Below are 12,584 nucleotides of genomic sequence, written 5' to 3'. Positions count from 1 at the left end.
GGTGCTGATCGTAATGGTGAGCCTGGCGGTGCTGGTGGTGGTCGGGGTGATGGTGCTGATCGTAATGGTGAGCCTGGCGGTGCTGGTGGTGGTCGGGGTGATGGTGCTGATCGTAATGGTGAGCCTGGCGGTGCTGGTGGTGGTCGGGGTGATGGTGCTGATCGTAATGGTGAGCCTGGCGGTGCTGGTGGTGGTCGGGGTGATGGTGCTGATCGTAATGCTGAGCCCGGCGGTGCTGGTGGTGGTCAGGATGATGGTGCTGATTGTAATGGTGAGCCTGGCGGTGCTGGTGGTGATGGTGATGGTGCTGATCGTAATGGTGAGCCCGGCGGTGCTGGTGGTGGTGCTGGTGATGGTGCTGATCGTAATGGTGAGCCTGGCGGTGCTGGTGGTGGTCGGGGTGATGGTGCTGACCGTAATGGTGAGCCTGGCGGTGCTGGTGGTGGTCAGGGTGATGGTGCTGATCGTAATGGTGAGCCTGGCGGTGCTGGTGGTGGTCAGGGTGATGGTGCTGATCGTAATGGTGAGCCTGGCGGTGCTGGTGGTGATGGTGCTGATTGTAATGGTGAGCCTGGTGGCGCTGGTGGTGGTCGGGGTGATGGTGCTGATCGTAATGGTGAGCCCGGCGGTGCTGGTGGTGGTGATGGTGATGGTGCTGATCGTAATGGTGAGCCTGGCGGTGCTGGTGGTGGTCGGGGTGATGGTGCTGATCGTAATGGTGAGCCTGGCGGTGCTGGTGGTGGTCGGGATGATGGTGCTGATCGTAATGGTGAGCCTGGCGGTGCTGGTGGTGGTCGGGGTGATGGTGCTGACCGTAATGGTGAGCCTGGCGGTGCTGGTGGTGGTGATGGTGATGGTGCTGATCGTAATGGTGAGCCTGGCGGTGCTGGTGGTGGTCGGGGTGATGGTGCTGACCGTAATGATGAGCCTGGCGGTGCTGGTGGTCCGTGACTTAGATAGTGGCAATAATTTTTGTGTTTTTTTATTGTTATTTTTTCGAACTTTTGTGTTAAGAGCTGACTTTTGCCCCCTTGAATGTGTCTTGTGTAACAGATGAGGAGACAGCTCCTTTCACCAGCAACCCCTTTTTCCTGGGAAGAGAGGGGCTCTGCACGGGGCACATGGTGAGCTCAGAGGGACACTGGCTATCCGAGGCCAACTGGGGCCCTGCAGGGCTGCTGTATGGTCTTGCCTGGGAGGGATTCTGACGTAGAGGTCTTTAGTTGTAACCCCACAGATGGTAGCTTCACCTCATTGGCCAAACACATACAGCAAAGATGGTGACTATAGTAATGATGCATAATAATAATGGCAGCAGCTTGGAGTCCCTACTATGTGCCAGGCTCGGTTTCATTGAATCCTCACCACAACTCTGTCAGGTAGGTACCATTATTTATAGAGGAGAAATCTGAAGTTTAGTGAAGTTGAATGACCTTCTTCAGATTCACACCCAGGATTCTTATAAACCAGGCAAAGACTAATGTGACAACGGAGAAAGCCTGTAACTCTTTTATCCTCTTCCTCTCTTGCCTTGAGTGGTTTGAGAAAACTAGAGAGCTTTGTTTCTGGGAGAACAGACGTTAGCCCCACTTCACAGATGGGAACACTGAGGCTGGGTGCAGTTGGAGAGTCAGTCTGGAGCCAGTGAGGCTCCTCATGTCGCCTGGGGGCCTTCCCCTCCCTTCGCCCCCCGTGCCAAGCCCCAAGCCCCCAGCCCCCAGCCCCGAGCCCACTCACGTCTTCCACTCTGGTTTTGCAGGCCGCGCGGTGGCAAGGGCTTGGCTCTCTCTGCTGGAAGGTGTGCCGTGTGGCGCTCCCCCTACAGCTGCTGCTCCTGCTCTTCCTGCTGCTGCTCTTCCTGCTCCCGGTCGGGGAAGAGAACCGCAGCTGCTTCCTGGCCAACAACTTCGCCCGCTCCCTCACGCTCATGCTCCGCTACGACGGCCCTCCGCCCACCTAGCCCCCTTCCCCCACTGGGGGCATTCGGGGGATGCTCTTCTCCAAACTTCCAGCCGCCCCAGCCTCCTCTGGAGGATGCTGAGGGACCTGGAAACAGAGGCAGGCCAGAGCCCGCTGGGCTGCATCCATGTAAATACTATATCGATATTCTTAGAACAAAATTACTTTTTTATACAGCATTGTCTCAGTCTATTTATACTAAATGTGTACTACGTGTGACTTAGGGGATAATGCATAGCCATTTTTTTAATATACTCTGTATGTAAATACTCAGTATCTATCATTTCACATATGACCTCTGTCTTTGGGAAAATTCCCAACAGTGTTTTTGTCCAGTGGGACCTTGTAGCATTTTGGCCTTGGTCTGCAGTCAGCCCTGGAAAGCAGGGACAAGAACGTGTCGCTTGTATGGCCATCTCCTATCCAGAAACCAAGCCCCACGTCCAGATGTTCGTGAAGAGGACTCTGAGCCATCAACACAGAAGAACAGCGCTGGCGCTCGCTCAGAGCCCAGTGACTCTCGGTCTAGGCACAGTCAGAACAGCCGTGCTCATCTAGACTTCAGAGTGACCGCAGACTAGATGCTGTGGGTGAGAAGCAGAAAAAGGGCTGATTCTGGGCTGGCCCAGACGCAGCAGTGAAAAATGGCAAGTGACAGAGTGAAATTAATGGAGGAAAGAAGAACTCCAAGGAGCGCACCCAGAGCCAAGAAAAGCACAGCAGGGGGACCTTGGGGAGCGTGAATAGCCCAGACAGTGAGGAAGGTCCATGGTCTGAGTCTTCAGGGAGTGGTTAGGTCACGCTGCCCATGTTCTCTGCTCTGCTTGGGAATAAAATGAAGGAGAAGGAGCCTGTTGTTAAGATTCCCATGTGGAAGGATAAGCACGCTGTCTGTAGGGCCCAGGTGCCTGACAGTGCCAGAAAGATGTGTTACCTCTGTTGCACCGAGGCTGAGTTTTTCATCATCTATGGCTCCGGCTGAAGGGACAGAGGGAAGCATCTGACCCACCAGGGACCAGAGCTCGGGGGTCCAAGACAGAGAGGAGGGGTCATCTGCAGAGCTCAGCCAGCCTGGAGGGCTCTCTCCTTCTCCCAGAAGGGACTTTGGAGAAAGCTGGGTCCTCTGGGCCACGAATGTCCCGCACAGGTCCCCACAAGGGACCCAGGGTCCAGGTGCCCCAAACCAGGCCCTCTCTGCAAGAGCTTGGCAGTTGGGCCCATGAGCCACCTGGGCCTTGAGGCTGGAAATATTGAATTGGCCAAAAAGTTCATTCGGGTTGTCTGTACCAGCTAATGGAAAAACCCGAACGAACTTTTGGGCCAACCCAGTACATCCCTTCCTCCCCCAGGGAGTTCTGGAACGGTTCCTAAGTGTTTCATCACTGGATCCTATTTTCCCCAAATCAACACTAAAGTTTCCTTTTTTAAAAAATGCTTAGTGCCCACTCTTCACTGATTGATTTTGTCTGTTCAGCTATGCATCAGAGACCAAGAGGGTCCTCAGGCCTTTGAAATCAGTGTCACAGACCCAGAAAGGCCTTTAAACAGAGGGGAAGCTGAAGACCCCAAGGGTCCAGGCCCCCATCACTGTGCTCCCCTCCCCCACACTGCCCTCTGGGCCTCGCAGGCCCAGCCTGCTCAGGGCTCTCGGCCCAGTGACTCAGGCTCTGTATAACTGGGAAGAGCTGGACACTCACGGGGCAGGAAAGTAGGGTTGCAGAGAGGAGACCTCCAGGCCAACGTAGAAAGCGAGCTTTCCTCTAGATATTCAGAGACCAAGCCACAAGGCCATTCTCCACAGGTGGCAGCTTTCCTGGAAAATCTGGGGCTGCATGAACCAAGACCTCAGGCCCAGGCGGCTGAGCCCAGATGCTCACTGGGTTGAGTTGGTCGAGCCTGAGAAGGTCAGCGCTGTGGCGGGACCTTTGAACATCTCCAGGCAGGCGGAGGCCCAGAGAGGGGAAGTAACTTACCCAGAGTCACACAGCGGCAGTGGCTAAGGCCAGAGCTGATCCCGGTCGCTGCTGCCTCTGGGTGGTACCCAACCCGCTGTCGCGCCCCACCAAATCTGTAACTTCAAACAGGCTTGAGTGACATGAATTCAGTTGGGTCACGTGTCCTACGTGTCAGGGAGGGAGAATCTGTAATGTGTGGGCTGGCGGGAGGAAATGAACGTATATTTTTTAAACTTTGATACCATAGAGCTTGTTTGCATAACTTTTTTTTAAAAAAAAGAGAATTGATATTTTCATTACTTTCATATAAAGACAGTTGTGATATGACATAACCATTGTGTACTGGTGCTTCTCAAGTGTCATCTCTTTTGCTTAAAAGTAGGTGCAGATAATTATGAATTTTATGACGTTCTAGCTTCCTGAGGACCAACCTCGAAGAGCTTTCACATGCCTTTTGAGAAGGGTGTCGCGGTGGGACCTTCGTGCATTTATTTTTGTCTGTTCCCTGGAGGGTGAGAGGTGATAAGACGTGTCAAGTTCACTGCCCAGCCCAGCGGTGTGTGTCTGTGTGTCTGTGTGTGTGTGCGCACGCGTCCAATGTGTGTAAGACAAGAGACGGAGAGAAGGGAGAAAGAGAAAGAGGGAGAGAGAGACAAAATGATGGCGAGAGATAGAGAGGGGGAGAGAGAGACAAGGAAGATGAAGAAGAAGTGGGGAGGGAAGGGGAGGGGAAGGAAGACAGAAACACAGCGGAGCCTGATCAAAGCTGCTACCCTCCTTAGCTGTCTCTCTACCCCCTGATGCGGGGCTCCCTGCCCCCAGGGTGGCCTTATCTGGGTGGTGCGGGTGGGGTGGGGAGGGGTCCCTGCTTGCTCTATGGATCTATGGCTTCCCTGAGGGTCTATTATCTGCGTGTCCCACTAGGGGCAGCGCAGTGACCTCCAGCAAGCCTCTCGCATCCCTGGCCCAGTCAGGACTGCGGCCTAATTCCTTCTCTCGTGGGAACTCAGCTACTGGAGTCGGGGCTCTGCCTGTTCCTCTCACTCCAATAGGATTGTCACCCGTCTGGGTCCGCAACAGAGGAGAGGGGATGAGGTTGTGGGTGGTGGGCGCAGGATCAGCATGAAATACGTGGGCATATACCCCCATGGCTGCATCCACGGCAGACATCAATAATCGACCACCAAGCCCTTCCTCTCCCTAGAGACCTCAAAGGACTTCACAGTCCTTCTCAAAACCAGTCCAGGCTGCTGCTGCCACTCACTCACATTTGTCATGTGAGAAAAACCCATTTGACATCCTTGTACCTGATCCTAGTCCCCTCAGAAAACTCTCAATTTGGGCCTCCTTTTTAATTTTAAAACTAGGGTGTCTCCAATCACTTCCCTTTAGTCCAGCCCCTAGGGGAGACAAACTAACCCCAGAAGGCAGGTAATGGGCTGAATTATCACACAGGACTTTTCAGAAAAGGAGATGGAGTAGGAAATGCTAAATTGCCAGTGTTTGTATAGACTGTCTTGGTCCAACTTTTTGCCCATTTTACAGATGAGAAAACTGAGGTCCTGACAGCTCCTCCTCACCCAGTGAATTCAGAGAATTCGTTCAGGAGGTGGGGGTAGATCTCTGCACCCACTGGGTGACAGAGTGACCCTTCCCAGTGCTGAGCAAGGTGGAGCTGGAGCTCTGGTGTTAAGAGCTTGTGACCTTCAGTGAGTCACCTGCCACCTCCCAGCAGCCCCTGGTAAAAAGGGAAATTAACCCTGGAACATCCCATCCCTACTTGAAATGTTAGATATTCTGGGAAGATGATGGTGGGCTTCGGTCTTGAGGCAGAATCTCTAGAGTCAGCCACAAATGTCAAAACCTCCTCTTCTACCAACTTGGACTTAAATCAGGGGATATTGCTCATCCTTCGTCCTGATAAGTCAAGAGGTGGGCAGCTGTTGGCATCATTTCCTCACTTCAGGGATGTCAGAAACAAGGTTCTGTGGCTCTCTTTTCTTTCCCTTATGATTACCTCATGGCCCAAGATGCTTGCTCTACCTCCAGATTTTTCATCTGGATTCCAGTTGGAAGAAGGGGGATGAGCTGGCTAGAAAATTTTCAGGAGCTTTCCCAGAAGCCCCATCCAGACACTACTGTTATATCTCAGAGGTCAGAACCATGTGACATGGTTCCTTAACATCTGCAAGGAGTCTGGAAATATATCCCTCCAACAAAATGGGCATCTCTTAGCAAGAACGAGGGGTTGAGTGGATTGGGGTATCACTTAGGTGTTTCTGCCCTAGTCATCTTGACCCTCTATGTCTTGGTTTCATCCTCTGTCAGCAGAACTCAGAGGCATTCATCATTGAGGGGTGAGAATGACCTTACCAACACTGCCCCCCACCTGCCTCCCCAGGTGACGGGGGACCCTGAGTCCTTCGAGTCCCTCCCCCTTTGCAAGGCATCATAGCTTTTCCCTCCATACTCAGGACACTTCTAGACCCACTTTCTTGCAAATAAATCAAGTGCCCTTCTTGACCAGAGTGTGTGCAAAGGCAATCCCCCTACCCCCAATCCCTGGGTCTGTATAGATCCAGGGATAAGCTTTTTAACACTTTTGTGTTTGAATTCAGCCCAGGAAATTTATAGTTGCTTTAATTTCTCCTGGAACATGAGTTACCCCTGGGCACAGATCCTGGAAAGAGAAGCTTTCTGAGCTTTTCCAGGCTTCCCCCCACCCATTTTCCAGCTAAGCCCCCAAAAGAGAACTTGGGAGGACACATAGCGTAGGTGGCTCCCAACTTCCACCTGATGGAGTCCACGGCGCCTCCAGCGGAGGGGCAGATTCAAAAGACTTAGACCATCACTTCTCAGTTTCAATTATAAGAGAAAGGCCTCCTGTTTGTCAGAGTGAGAAAAAGTGGAAAACATTTTTTTTTTAAAGAAATTAAAAAGACAAAAGCTCACCATCTAAAAACACATCTTCAGGCAGAGCACCCAGAGCCTTTGAGAATAGTCAACCTATTCAGCATCCTTCAGTGCCTGCCTTTTTGGTTGTCATGGTAACAGGACAGCTGCTTACAGGTCGGTACCCAAGCACCTTGTCCAGACGGGGGCCAGGAATCCTCCAGAGGGACCTAAGTTTTCCCAAAAGGCCCTAGGCTTCCCTTCAGGAAAGTTTACTTCGAAGCTCGGCAGCCAGAGCTCAGGGAGGCAGCCCTTCTTCCTGTTCTGATGGAAATGAGAGGGAAGAAACAAACAGGATCTGCAAGTGAACCCTGACTTCTTCCAAAAGCCCATGGCATGAAGTCCTGGTCTTGGTCTTAGATGATGAAACCAGAGCACAGAGAGGGTTAGCAGCCTGCCCAGAAGCAACCAGCTAGTGGGCGAGTGGTCGAGTTGGGATTTGCACCATGGATGAAGGGCTCCAGGCGTCTCCTCTTCAGCCTCAGCTGCCTTTCTTTCCTTGGCAGGCCTGGGTTGCTGCTGCTTTGGCAGCTGCTTAGCTAGTTGAAGGGCTTCCCAGGTGGCTCAATGGTAATGAACCCCTCTGCCAATGCAGGAGACGCAGGTTCAATCCCTGGGTTGGGAAGATCCCCTGAGAAGACAATGGCAACCCACTTCAGTATTCTTGCCTGGGAATTCCCGTGGATGGAGGAGCTTGGTGGGCTACAGTCCATGGGGTCGCAAAGAGTCGGATGTGACTGAGCATGTGTTCACGGTGACTAGTTGAAGGCAATGTCCCAGAGCAGGACTTCTTTCCGATGCCCACTCCCCCAGGGAGCTGGCAACACCAGGGTGACGTGCCGGGAGACGGAGGCAGGGTGCTTCCCTCCCCTGGAAAAATAGAAACAGACCACCTCTGCAGGGCAGCTGGAGGGCAGGGTCGGCTTTGGGCTGCGGCTGCCTGTAGGGCTGTTCCGATTCCTTCTACTGGAGGGAAGAAAGAGGCGTTTTCTCTGCGGAAACAGTGGCCTTGCATGTTCTAGAAGTTTCATGGGTGAGGAAGAAATGGACAGAGAAGTTTTGTGTGAACGTGGTGTGTGTGCATACATGTGTGTGTGGGAGGTGGGAATGGGTGTGTTCTGCACACTCCTCTCCACCCAGAAGCACAGAGGCGCAGCCCCTGTTTCCTTCCCTGGGCTTGTGGACAACAGACCCACCAGCCCGTGGTTTCCGGGACCCTCAGGGGGACTACGCTGGACCCAGGACCTGTCCCCTGATTCCAGCATTTTATGCCTCTTGAGGGGAGCCACCAGCTGTCTCCACACAAAGGGGAGGGCAGCTGACCCCCGAGGTCTCTGCCTTCTGAAAAGCTCCCTGAGGCTGGTTTGGAAACACGCATCCTCTTTTTACTGGGCTGGCACACAACCTGCTGGGAGAGGAGGACTCCATTCACGGGGTCCTAGTTTGCCCATTTCTATCTTACTCTGTGGGTCTCTGTGTCTATTAGAAACCCGTGATGTTCAAAGAGGCTAAAAAAGAACAGGAGATAATCATCGAAGAGCTCATGAATGCTGGCTTCTGTCCATTTTTCTGCTCCCAACCACTATTTCTTAAAGCATTTATGATCTCAGTGTATGTAGATGAGGAGTGACTATCTCTGCATTCATTTTTCAATTATGTTTGATTTTGCAGGGCTCCTCTGAGGAAGGATCAGCTTTGATTCTTTTCATTTGCTTATGTATATTCATTCCATGTTTTCTTCCGGGAAAGGTTTAAGGCAAGATTTGAGTGTATACATGGTTAACATGGTCATTGTAGGGCTAGAAATAACCTGTTTATTGAGCATACAATCTATTTTTAACCAATAAATGGACTGGCTAATTTTAAAAAAAAATGTATCTGGGATCCAAAGGAAGGAAGGAAGAATCGAGTGGCTGTTCATAGAATATGTTGAGCACCTAAGATGACAGAAGCAGGAAAGATGGCAAGTTTTTAGTATGAGCTTTGGAGGTATCACTATCCCCCACCCACCCACTTCAAGTCCAGAAGACCAACCCTCTCATCCCAAAACACTTGAGCCTGATAGATTTGTTAGTTTCTCTTGTCCCCCTCTCCCAAGTCAGGGCTCGGTAACCAGAGGGTCCCACACTTCCCCAGAACCCCATGTGGAGGCATTGCCACCTTCCTGCTGTCTGTCTACCATCAGTCAAATCCACAGAGGCAAAAATCAGCCCATCCTTGCCTTTGAAATCTGGTGACAGTAGTGTAGTGCCGACCAGCTATTCATGTGGCCGGACTGGTCTGGTTTAGGCTGGGCGAGCCAGGTGAGGGCACGGCCAGATGTGTGTGTGTGTGTGTGTGTGTGTAGATGCTGCGTCTGTGGGTTTTGTTGTCAAAAGCAAACTAATTTTTTATCATTGTTTACAGTGTCCTACTATGTAAACAGTAGGCACAGGGACCATATTCACTCCTGTCATATTATTTGTGCTGGTGAAACACGCATTTGTAACAAATTAAGCTTTCTGGGAAGGCAAGCAGAGGGGGAGCCCAGTGACTGCCTTGGAACATGTGTGTCTTATCTCAGTTCATATCAAGTCCAAAAGCAGCCAAGAGCCTCCCCTGCCTTCCCTGCTGGGGACCAAGAGGGCCTCCAGGGCCCTTGGAATTCCTCCTCTGTGTTCTGTTTTAAAGTTGCGTGAAGCTTCCGTCCCCTTCCTGTTGTTCAAGCTGGAAATGGCCGTGTTCTCAAAGATGGCTCGACATTTTGGCAGTTGCTTTATGTTTCCTACAATGTATCTGCCTTATATTTGGAAATAAAAATCTCTATTTTGGCCTATGAAGCCTTATGTGGTTTCTTTTTCTGAGATTAAGGGGTGTGTCTGAAGAGGTTATAAGGAGAAAGATGCCGTGCAGTCAAGGCTGACTGAGGGATGAACCCTGATTTCTGGGCAGAACGAGGGCCCGGTTTATGCAGGGGTCGGGGTCAAGGCAATAGCATCTCAGTCCAGTGTGAGCATCGCATCAGCTGGGAAGCATCTTCTAAAGCTCTGCCTGCATCTCCCCAGACCTCCTGGGTCACAGGGTCAGGGATGGGGACAGGCCAAGCAAATTTTAGGAATTCCAAAATGCACGCTGACTAGAGAAGTGGCCCCACACAGATCCAGGCACAAGGAGCTAACAGACGGCTTCTTCTAACACTGCTCCCAACGCTCTGGATCAGAGCCCCATTGTGACGGTTTGTTTAACAAACAGTTCTTAGGCTCCGGGATCTGGTTTCCTAACCCACAGTGCATTGGAAGCTGCAAGCAGAGGACACATTTTTAGAATCAGGAAAAGGGCAATCTCGAGCCCATTTCCAGGAAAAGTCTTAAGAAACCGGCAAGGAAACCCAGTTGATGAAGGCTCCTAATTTAGGGCCCCAGCTTGCCAAGAAAAGGGAAAGTTACGTTCAGAATCTGCTGACAAAGGCAGAGATGTGTGTACTTCAATCAAGAACACGTTCCAGGAGAAAGATTTAAAACAGAAAGGCTAGGGCTTCCCTGGTGGTCCAGTGGTGAAGAATCTGCCTTCCAACGCCGAGAACACAAGTTCTGACCCCGCGTGTCGCGGGGCAACTAGGTCCACACAATGAAGACCCAGCACAGCCGAAAGACAACACCCCCCCACCGCCCCCCAAAAAACAGAAAGTCTCTGCCCCTTGCATAATTTATTCCCCACATTTAAAAATCTGCCATTGTTTTAATAATGCATGTAATAGTTTTTCTAATTTGTTATCTTAAGAAATCTCCCTCACCTTTTGGGAGGAGAGAGAGAAGTGATGTGTCTGTAATCCCTCATTCCTAAAGTGCTGGAAAAAGGTAGAACCACGTTCTAGACTCTTCTTAACCTAAGCAGCATCCAGACAGTGAATGAGAAAGACCTGGAACCTTCTAATTGAAGACTGGGTTCCATAGCACATGCCCTAGAGTTCGTTGAAATCACTCTCTGAGGTTCCCCCCACTCCGATCTTAACATGCTATACTTTAAATTTATTTTCTTGTTTTTAAAAAATGTTTACTGAAATATAGTTGCATTATAATGCTGTGTTAGTTTCAAGTGTACAGCAGTGATTCTTTATATACATACATATATATATATATATTCTTTCTTAGGCTCTTTCCCATATGATAGGTTATTACAAGACATTGGGTCTAGTTCCCTGCACTCTGCATCTGAGGTTTTGACTTGGTAGAGCAGCTCTGCAGACAAAGATCAAAGAATGGAACTGTCTGTCCTGTTTGGAAGGGGTCCTTGGTGGCCACAGGTCACCCTTGTTGAATGGCGACTAGTGACAAAAGACAGGATGACTTTTCACCATCAGATTCTGACAAGAACAAGATTTGTTTGCTACAAGGAACTTCGAACTGGAAGAAGCGAATCCACCAGGCATCTCAGGCCCCACTGGCTAAAGTCTCAGGGTAAGGCCATTGACCTCTTTTCCCTGTTTTTGGTTGTGCCGAGTGTTCACAGCTGCACAGGCTACTCTCTGGCTGCGGTGCATGGGCTTCTCACAGAGCCCTGGCTTCAGTAGTTGCAGCGTCTGGCCTCTAGAATGCAGGCTCAGTAGCTGTGGCACACGGGCTTTGTTACCCTGAGGCATCTCCCTGGGCCAGGGATCGAACTCATGTCTCCTGCACTGGCAGGCAGATTCTTTACCACTGAACCACCAGGGAAGCCCCGGCCACATACCCTTGAACAAACCCTTACAGTCATGGGGCCAGAGATATGGAAGCCTCGCTCTCCTAATCTCCTAATTAGTTCTCAGAAAGATAAAGCATATAGAAGAATATATATATATATTTGCCCCTTAGGTGAATATAGAATTGGTCATGGTGTTCCTGATTTTAAGAAGCTTTAATTTGCATAATGGAATATTATGCCGGGCCTCATATATGGTAATTAAGCATGCTATACATGTTTATTTCTACAACAGCGGCTTCCCATCTTGGGTCAGAAGCTTCAGCGTTAAAACACTGATTCGGTGGGAAAACTAGATTCAGTCTCTTTTGTTTTAATTTCACACCTTTGGGGGAATCTAACCCACTGTGAAAGTTACATTAAACACACACATGGTTTCTAAACCTTTACAGAACTCTCTCCTACTCCTGGCTGGGTGATTAACTCATTTTTATGACTATGCTTTTTTTTCTTTTTCCCACAACCAGGCATGCTATGGAAGTAATTATCTTACCTCTGTTTTCATCTGTGGCTTCCAAGCCCAGCCGTGACATGTTTAATTGGAGAGATTCATCATCTTTCGTAGAAACCCCTTGGTGAGGACATTATTCACTACTTGGCCTTGGCCCCTTCCGTCACCGTCTCGCCAACCCTGGCTCCAACAGCTCCTGCCATGACCTTTCTCCACTCTGCTTCCCCCAATTACACATTGAGATGGGCCACTGGCTTGAAGCCTCCATCACTGGTACGGCCGTTGCCCTTTCTCGTGCATCCTAGTACCTGCTCCCGGCTCCCACTTGGCCTTCATTGCGGCTTCTGCTGCCAATTTCTAACAGGAGGGCTCCTCTACCAGTGGACATCAAGGGTAATTGTTCCAAATTGTCCTGCCGCATGGCCTCTCTCACGTGGAGGGTACATTTTCCCCATCCTTGAGCATGTGCAAATAATTGAGGCCCTTTTGCTTTGGAATAAGCTGACGAGATGACAAAAAGAAAAGCAGAATTTTAAAAAGGAAGCCAAATG

General features: G+C 50.5%; 1 protein-coding gene across 3 annotated transcripts in view; it reads left to right on the top strand.

Moving 5' to 3' along the window:
* The window catches only part of SYNE3 (spectrin repeat containing nuclear envelope family member 3), a 108,633-nt gene extending 98,948 nt beyond the window's left edge, over positions 1-9,685 (top strand). For 2 of the 3 annotated variants that reach the window (XM_042235442.2, XM_042235444.2), the window contains exons 18-19: positions 1,054-1,124; positions 1,760-9,685. In XM_042235442.2, coding sequence (XP_042091376.1) covers positions 1,054-1,124; positions 1,760-2,183 — 495 coding nt within the window. In that variant the 3' untranslated portion in view covers positions 2,184-9,685. The remainder of the gene's footprint in view (positions 1-1,053; positions 1,125-1,759) is intronic. The other variant, XM_060401917.1, reaches the window with a different exon arrangement.
* Positions 9,686-12,584: the final 2,899 nt, after the last annotated feature.

The sequence above is a fragment of the Ovis aries genome, chromosome 18 (assembly GCF_016772045.2).
Source record: "Ovis aries strain OAR_USU_Benz2616 breed Rambouillet chromosome 18, ARS-UI_Ramb_v3.0, whole genome shotgun sequence".
Taxonomy (NCBI): Eukaryota; Metazoa; Chordata; class Mammalia; order Artiodactyla; family Bovidae; genus Ovis; species Ovis aries.
The sequence above is the reverse complement of the archived record's forward strand: the minus strand, read 5'-3'. Positions and strand labels throughout refer to the sequence as shown.